The 9,032-nt window shown below is 43.6% G+C and overlaps 1 protein-coding gene and 1 pseudogene across 1 annotated transcript; one reads left to right on the top strand and one right to left on the bottom strand.

Moving 5' to 3' along the window:
• Positions 1-3,463: 3,463 nt before the first annotated feature.
• On the bottom strand, positions 3,464-3,811 carry LOC105998806 (annotated as a pseudogene).
• A 1,267-nt stretch (positions 3,812-5,078) lies between these two features.
• Positions 5,079-5,905, top strand: LOC105998801 (putative KHDC1-like protein). The gene is made up of 3 exons (XM_013033612.1): positions 5,079-5,163; positions 5,317-5,499; positions 5,793-5,905. The coding sequence occupies exons 1-3, from the start codon at positions 5,079-5,081 to the stop codon at positions 5,903-5,905; spliced, it is 381 nt and encodes a 126-aa protein (XP_012889066.1).
• Positions 5,906-9,032: the final 3,127 nt, after the last annotated feature.

Below are 9,032 nucleotides of genomic sequence, written 5' to 3'. Positions count from 1 at the left end.
TGTTCCCAAAGCCCCCACAAGGTAAGAGCCCATAGTCGGCCATTGTGAGGCAGCAGACACTAAGGAAAAGAGAGTGGAAGACCACAGGGGGTCTTCTGAGAGGACCTGGTCTAGCATGAGTGCCCAGTCGCTTGGTGTCTTGCCTTGTTGCTAGGCTCTGTTTGGCCATTCCTTCTAGCTGCCCAGGCCTTGAGATGATGCCACCGGATATCCTAACTCACTCCTAACCAAGCAGGACTTGGACACTTCTCTCAACATGCAGTCTGACATCTAGCATCTTTGGTGACCAGGATAAATGTGTTCATCTCCCCTTGGGTTTCTCAGGACAATCCCAGGCAAGTCCTTGGTTATCTTGGATTTTAATTCAGTTCATTCCATTTGTCATAAAGAGCTCTGTCAACTGGGCACCAGTGGCTCCTGCCTATAATTCTAGCTATTCAGGAGGTTGAAATCTGAGGATCATGGTCCAAGCCAGCCCAAACAGGAAAGTCCATGAGACTCTTATCTCCAGTTAACCACCAGAAAACCAGAAGTGGCACTGTAGTCAAGTGGTAGACTGCTAGCCTTGAGCAAAGGAGTTCAGGAACAGCACTCCTGCTGTCTGACGCAGCTAATGGGCCCCTCTTTTGTATTTTTTTTCAACTATTTTCCTCTAATTCTGTACCCTCCTCCTAGCTTCCCTCAGATGTGCACATGTATGTACCATATATGGGGGTCAAGAACATAGTTATCTAGAAACTATATGACAAATAAAGAAGATGTCCTTTGTTCCTGACTCTTCTTGAGTCCTGTTGACTTTGTCATATCTCATTGAATTTAACATCCACATAGCAGGGAGAACATGTACTGATGCCTCTCTGGTCTTGGCTTATTTCACTCAACCTGATTTGTTCTAGTTCCACCCATTTCCCTGCAAATGCCATTATTGTGTCATTTCTAATGGTTGTGTAACATTCCATTGTATATAGGTACCACAATTTTTGGATCCATTCATCTGTGGTGGGGCATATGGGTTGTTTTCATATTCTGGATATTGTCAACAGTGCAGCTGTGAACACAGTGGTACTTATGTCCTTGTCATATCCTGGTTCCTGTTGCTCAGGGTAGATGCCTAGTAATGATATGGCTGAGTCACAGAGAAGATCCATGTTTAGTTTTCTGAGGAACCTCCAGCCTGCTTTCCAGAGAGGTTGTATTAGTTTACATTCCCACCAGCAGTGCAGTACAGCTCCTCTTTCTCTGCATTCCTGCCAGCATTTGTCATATGAATTTAGGATATAGGCCATTCTGACTGGGGTAAGTTGGTATTTGAGGGTTGTTTTAATTTGCATTTCCTTTATGTCCAGGGATGATGAACATTTCTTCATGTGTTTCTTTGCCATTTTTCCCTCTTCTTCTGGGAAGTCTCTCTTTAGCTCCCTTACCCACTTAGTGATTGGTTTTTTAGATTTGAGAGGGATTAGTTTCTGGACCTCTTTGTACATAATAGGCATTAGGCCTTTGTCTGGTATATCTTTTCCAATTGGTTGGCTGTCTTTCTAGTTTGCTAGCTTATCTTTCGCTATGCAGAAACATTTTACTTTAAGGTAGTCCCATTTGTGGAGTCTCTTTCCGATCTTTTGTGCCTCTGGGACTCTGTTCAGGAAGTTCCTGCCTGTGCCTAGTGTCTCTCTGACTCTGTCCTGCAGTAGTTTCAGAGTTTCAGCCTTGCTATTGAGGTCTTTAATCCATTTTGAGTGGATGTTAGTGCATCAAGACAGGCTGGGATCCACTTTTAGTTTTCTGAATGTGGCTGCCCAGTTTTCCCAGCACCAATAGTTAAAGAGGCTATGTTTTTTCCACTGTATGTCTTTGTCTCCTTTGTCGAATATCAACTGACTGTATGTATGTTAACCTCTCTCAAGTTAAATCAGACTTTCTGTCATATAATCTGTAAATGTAAATATTTACTAATCAGAAAGAATTTAATTGGGTTTGTCTATTTTAGAAAACTTCAGAAAAAAAGAACTTTGCTCTGACCTCAGGTGAAGGTTTGACTCAAAATGACAAGGAAGGCTGGGAATGTGGCTTAGTCATAGAGCACTTGCCTAGAATTCATGAAGCTCTGGGTTTGATTCCTTAGTACCTCATAAACAAAAAAAGGCTGAAGTGGTATTGTGACTCAGGTGATAGAGTGCTAGCCTTGAGCAAAATGAAGCTCAGGGTCAGTGCCCAGGCCCTGAGTTCAAGTCCCAGGATTGGCAAAAAAAAGACAAGGAATTATATAACTTAAAAGAGCATTGCAATTATCTAAGGGGTATCCATCTGAAAAGTGGAGACTTATTCCAAGTACAACTTTGAGTCCTGAGGAACTAACTTGGTTAATTGTGATGCTGACCGAACGAGTCGCATTAATGTAAACAGTTGCTTCAATGATCACTTCTCAAGGTGTTCCTGCCATTGCTCACTTGGGTCTACAAAGACTGAGGACATCAGGGATGAATAGTCAAGGTTCTGGTGACAAAATTGCTCGCTTGTTATTCCCGGTCTAATATTGACAGTGATTTCATATATTTTTGGCAGTTTGGGGCTTGACTTCAAGCCTTCACATTTGTGTGGCTTCCTTGCAGGCCTGCTGCTCTACTAGCTGAATGAAGCCTCCATTCATGCTTTGTATTGATTAATTGGAAATGGTGTCTGCACAGCTTTTCTGACTGGGTTGGCTTTCAACCATGATCCTTCGATCATAACCCCTAAAGTAGATAGGTTTAAAGGGTGAGTCACCATGCTTGGCTTCAAACTTAATCTTCAGTGATGTGGGGCATTTGTTCCCCTGTGGCCTAAAAACATTTCCCAAATAGGTTTTCTATAAACAACAACAATAACAAAAACTAGAGAGAGAGAGAAAAAAAGAATTCTGAAACTCAATTTAGAATACTCTCCAAGAGTCAAACTTTCAGGATTTGAAAATGGCGGTTGTCAGTCTCTGCATGATTAGAACTTGGGTAGGGGATCAGACTTTTTATAACAAGACAAAATTTCTAAGTTAGAGGAAAAGCTGTTCCTGGCTCTGATGGAAAGGACCAGATTAGACACCAGGAACTGAATTTTCTTAAGATGTTTTGTCCTAAGACAAACCATCCTTGGAAGGAGATCCAAATTGGAAATCTTCAGATAAAGCTAATGACACCAAATAGATATGTCCTCCCACCAGAGTGAAAGAAGTTTCTTGCTTTTTTTTCTTTGTATACTGGGGATTGAATAGGGCTGGAACTGGTTTAGCCCTGAGTTGAGGCACATTCCCAGCTCTTTTTGATTTTTAATCTTGTTTAAAGATATGGTCTCCTAGGAACTGGCCTCAAACCTTCACATTTCTGCCTCAAGTTCCTGAATAGCTGAAATTATGGATATAAACCACTACACCAAAAAAAATAACATTTTTTCCCAAGATACATAAAAAGGCTTTATGCAGGGAACCAAGAATTTAATCAAAGAGGGCAAATCCCATGTCATCATCTGACTCCTCGGATTCTTCTCTCTTCTCATCTTTCTTCTCTTTTGCTGCAGCAGGGGCAGAACCAGCAGCAGGTGCTACAGAGCCAGGCACAGCAGAATCAACAACTGCCCCACCAGCAGGCATACTGGCAAGCTTGCCAACACCCTGGGCCATGATGTCTTCAGTGTTCTTCCCATTCAGCTCACTGATTACCTTGTGAAGCCGGTCATCGTCCACCTGGATGCCCATGCTGTCCAGGATCTTCTTAATGTCTCTGGTGATGGGGGAGGAGTTGCCCCCAAAGGCTGCCAGAAGGTAGGAGGTGACTGGGCGCATATTGGCTACGACCAGCGGGTGTGAAGCTTGGGACCTCGGCCGCATCAGGAAGAGAAAGGAAGACACCCATGCCAGGGGCAGGGGTTAACCACAGAAATAACATTTTTATATGTTTGTGCTGGTACAGAACTTGAACTCAGAGCCTTGAGGTTTAGCGTGCCTTGTTTACTCCCAGCTAGTATTCTACCATTTGAACAAGGCTTCTAGTCTGACCTTTTGCTGGTTCCACCTGCTCTCTTCCAGGAGTCAGCCTTTAGAGGTCGGATTGTAGGTGTGGGCCACCAATCCCTCCCTGGCTGTATAGAATTTCTAATTAATTGGACAATCTTTTTTTTTAATTGCTCTTATTGTTGGGCTTCAGAGCCCATTAGAGGCCTGGGGAGGCAAAAATGATATTTCAGGATCCTCTAAGGAATTTTCACATTTTAAAATACTCTATAGTGTCTCTCCACCTGTACAAAGGTAAACACCCTTGTGTCTATTTCTGTTGCCTTTGTTGTGCATCGTATTTTGTAATTTGTTAGAATGGGTGACATCCTGGAACCTCTGGCTACAGAAATTGCCATAGTTGCTACTCTCACAAGCCTGTCCCTGCTGCCATAATACCCAACACTAAGAACCCAACTTTGCTCTGTTAATTCCAGCCATCAAAACCCAGGGAGGCCGGGCACTGGTGGCTTATATCTGTAATCCTAGCTACTCAGGAGACTGAGGTTCATGGTTCAAATCCAATCCCAGGCAAGAAAGTCTGTGAGATTCTTATCTCCAATAAACCACTCAGAAAACCAGAAGTGGTGAAGTGACTCAAGTAGAATGGAAGCCTTGAGCTGAAGAGCTGAGGGACAGCCTTCAGGCCCAGAGTTCAAGCCCCATGACTGGCAAAAAAAAAGCAAAAACTGGAGCCCATTCCAGAGCCTTCTTGCTCCAGCAGGAGCTCAGTAGATCTGTGCTGACATTTGAAATTCGAGACAAGATGAGTTTGGCCTCCAAGACTCAGAAAGGCAAAGAAGAATTGTGTTATCTAGCTTCACATGAAGGGTTATGTGGAGGGTTCAGAGACTGGATTTAGCAGAGAGGTGTGGATTTTCTAAGAAGGGCTTTGGGCTGGTTCACCCTCTCTAGGGTGGGACAAGGTGGGGAAGGGAGGCTTGTCTGAGTGAAGACATAAATCTCAGAGCTTAGACCTTCATCCTTGCAAGCAGCTGCTTGGACTTGCTCTGTTCTGAGAAGGCTAGGGGAGAAGACAGCATAGAGCTGAGCTCACAGCATGGGAGCCTGGTGGACCTGGCCTGAAAACTTCGATGCTCCACTGGTTTTTTACCTGACCGAAGAACAGGAGAAAGTCATATTCGGTAAGTGGCGCTTGTGCCCAACTCCTGCCCTCTTCACACTTTCCAATCTTTCCCTGTGCTTCCCCTGAGTCTGGGCCAGGCCCTGACCCTCAGAGCCACCAAGTGCCATGTAAGCTGCTGGTTCTCACGTTCTTCTCTCTCTTCTGCTCCCAGGCCAAGGGGACGCATTCCTCCCCTGCATTGAGAAACACAGCCACACCCTCATTCAGCTGGAGCCCTGGTTCACAGCCACAGGCCACACTCAAGTCACTGTGGTGGGTCCACCAAAGGCCAGGCAGTGGCTCAGGAACATGGCTCAGTATTTGGGGCACCAGGATGCTCGTTGTCAAGCCCAGGGTAGGTATCTGTGACTGAACTGAGGGTGGAGGCTTGCTGACAGGTCTAGGGCTCCTGCATGGCAGCTTAAATTCTTGAAGAATCACTCACATGGTTGGACATCCAGATGTTACCCAGAACCCACCGGGGTGGCAGGATCCCAAAACTGACCATTTTGTGATCATGGGGTAGAGGGTACTCAAGGGTCCTCTGGGAGGGATGGGCTGGGTGAGTCTCTACCCCACACCTCCATGTCCCCACAGGCATCTTGCCTATGTTCATGGCTTTATTTGATCATTCCTTCTCCTTCTCAGGTTTGGAAATGCTGCAGCATGTCCGGAGCCAGCCCCTCACCAAGGAGGACTTGACCTTTTCTTTCATTGAGTCCCTGATACCATGTTTCTGTTTTGGCAACCATGATGAGTGATCCCTTCTCTCCTAATGGTGCTCAGGCTTCCTCAAGATAAGTGCTTGATGCTCTTGGGGTTCCCTGGAGTTAATTTTGCCATGAAGACTGACTTCCCTGGGAAGCTGAGAAAGTCATGAAAGTCATGGTTGGAATTTGTGGCCATCATGTCTTCCCACAGGCTTTCTAGCCATATGTCTGAGGGGATTATAGAGAAGTGTTCTACTGCTAAACCAAATCCAGTATCCCAAGTTTAGTAATCCTCAATGCCTCCAAGTAGGTCTCTGCTGTGTTGCCAAGCTGATATACCCCATTCAGTCTTCCTATAACACAGTACCATCTAACTTCCAGTAAAGGCATACCTCCTTAACACATCTCATATTTTCACTTTAACATTTAAATTAAGGCTCTTTGCTTTTATGATTACATGGACTACCATAACTTTTACCTTGTGCAATTTGGGGGCAACCGTTTGTTTTTTGAGATGCAAGTTTCCATAAAATGAAGGGCACAGAAACACAATAAACAATAATTTAAACAACTGATAATTGTGAGAGTGACTGAGTTTCCTTGCATGACTGAGCTGTGGGTGGCATTCATGGGAATTTACATTTTTATTTGGAAATTTTCTTTTACCTTTATTTTTTTTTTGATTGGTATGTAAGGTTTGCTGAAAGAAAATTGTCACATAGTTCAGGCAGAAAAGAATTTAATGGGGAGCATACTGCTGTCCCACACAAGATGGAGGCACAGGTTGGGAGAGGAAAAGGAAAAAGAGGAAGGGACTTGTGTTGAGCTGGATTATATAGGAAGAGGCAGGAGGTGGGACCACAGATGTAGTAATCTCAAAGCCTAGGGAACCTCTCACCGGCCAAGGGAGGCATGACCAGGGTGGTTCAGGAAATGACCTCAGTGGATGAGGAAGTGACCTCAGGAGTGATTGACAGGTGATTATGGCTTCAGGCTGATGAAGAGGAAGGGAAAAGGGCTTTACTCCCAGGCAGACTTAACTTTCCAGGCTTTTGATAGTTATAAATGGTCAGTGATTCTCTTTGGTTACTTCTTGCTGTATCAGTATTAGGGGTGGAAGCCAGAATTATTGTGCAGTCGGGAGAAGGCAGCAAGTAGCAACTGTTTCTTGGTGGTGAACACATGTATGTGTCCTTGGATAAAATCTCAAAGGAATCTTACAAGGCAGGGGCTGAGCAATAAGAAGAAATATTAGGGGGCACACAAACAGCACAAAGAAGGGTTCAGGGCAGAAAATTAAAAATTAGATGACTTGGTTAGTTCCTGTGCTCCAGATGGTCCTAGAGTTGTCAGAAAATGTCTCTAGCTACTTCTGATATCTGGTGACTGGGTAGGGCAGAGCACGGGAGACTGGTTAAGAATAAACAGTCAGAAGCTGGGGCTGGATTAGAGTGGTTAAGGGCCTGATGGGAGAACTTGGTAGATGTCTGGATTATAAAGTATATATGGGAGACCCAGTATGCTGCCAAGGCTAACTCTCCCAAGTCTAAGACACACTTTAAGATCCTGTTCATTTAGAAGGCACGTATAAACATTAGGCATGTTTATCTGTTTCTCTTGATCTCACAGCTCTGGTTAATTTTGAAAGGGCAGGCACAGAGTGGCTCCATTTATGATGCAAGATCATCTCCTCTGTTCCTCTCCATACTCATTGTCAGGGACTGGCTGTGTCTTGGGGTTCTTTCTAGGTGCTCATTGCTGGGATGGTTGTCCCAGTTCACATTTCTACTAATTGGCCTGGGCACTGTCCTTGAGCTCTTTTGCTCAAGGCTAGTGCTCTACCACTTGAGCCACAGCTCCATTTCTGGATTTTAGTGCTTAATTGGAGAAATGCTTGTTTCAGAGGAACTTTTCTGCTCACAATGGCTCGGAACTGCGATCCTCAGATCCAAAACTTTTGCTCTTCTAGTGATTTTTGTCTGATATCTTTCTTTGATTTTGATTGTCTTCTTCAGATTGTTGTCCTGAATTCTTTGTAATGCTCATTTAGTGATCATGAATTCCTCGAATTTTTGTTTGTCATGGAAGGTTTTGGTTTCAGTGTCTAATGTAAATGATAATTTCCCTCAGTAGATCAGTCTGGGTTGGTAGTTGTTGAACTTCAGTGCTTGTATTATACCATTCCAGGCTTTCCTTGCATTGAGAGTTTGCATGGAGAGGTCTGTAGTGATTCCAATTTTCTCTCCATCCTAAAATAGCTCCTTTTAAATTTTGCAGCATTTAAAATCAGTTCCTTGGTATTCCTGACTGTTTTTACTATGATGTGTCTAGAATTGTTCTCTTGGATCCAGTCTACTGGGGGTTCTATACGCTTTTGTTCAGCAAGTAAGATTTTCTCTCTTAAGAATGGGAAAGGTCTCTGCTATTATTTTATGGAATAGATTTTCAATGCCTTTACTGTTAAATTCTTTCCCCTGGTCAATCCCAATTATGTGAGAAAGTTGATTTCTTAGTTGAGTCTGCAAATTCCTAGACTTCTCTTTGTCATATTCGGAGGGGTTTTTCTCCCCAGAATTTTGACTTTTTGTCCTAGCTTCTATTTTATTCTTGACTTCTGAAGTTCTGTTTTCCATTTCACTTATTCTGTTACCTATGGATTCCACTGTTGTTTGCATTGTGTAAATTGAGCCTTTTATGGTTCCAAGATCGGTTCCCATAGTGTCCATTTCATTTTTAATGTGGTGTATGTATAGCAGGTCTATTTTTTTCTCTCCAAATCTTTCATGGAGTCTTGATTCTCTTTGTCATTTCTTCTTTGAGTTCTTGAAGTTGTTTTCCCATCTCCCCTTTTATTTTATTGACCAATTCTATCATCATTTCTTTTTTTTTTTTTTTTTTGGTCGGACGTGGGGCCTGAACACTGGGCCTGAGAACTGTCCCTCAGCTCTTCAGCTCAAGGCTAGCACTTTGGTTTTCTGGGTGGTTTATTGGAGATAAGAGTTTCACGAATTTTCCTGCCCAGGCTGGCTTTGAACTGCTATCCTCAGATCTCCGCCTCCTGAGTAGCTAGGATTACAGGCATGAGCCACCAGTGCCTGGCCTATCATCATTTCTTTAATGATTCTTTTGTTATCCATCTCTTCTTTATTCCCACTGGAGTCCTTCCCTGGATTACTAT

Source organism: Dipodomys ordii, unplaced genomic scaffold (assembly GCF_000151885.1).
Source record: "Dipodomys ordii isolate 6190 unplaced genomic scaffold, Dord_2.0 Scaffold172, whole genome shotgun sequence".
Lineage (NCBI taxonomy): Eukaryota > Metazoa > Chordata > Mammalia > Rodentia > Heteromyidae > Dipodomys > Dipodomys ordii.
The sequence above is the reverse complement of the archived record's forward strand: the minus strand, read 5'-3'. Positions and strand labels throughout refer to the sequence as shown.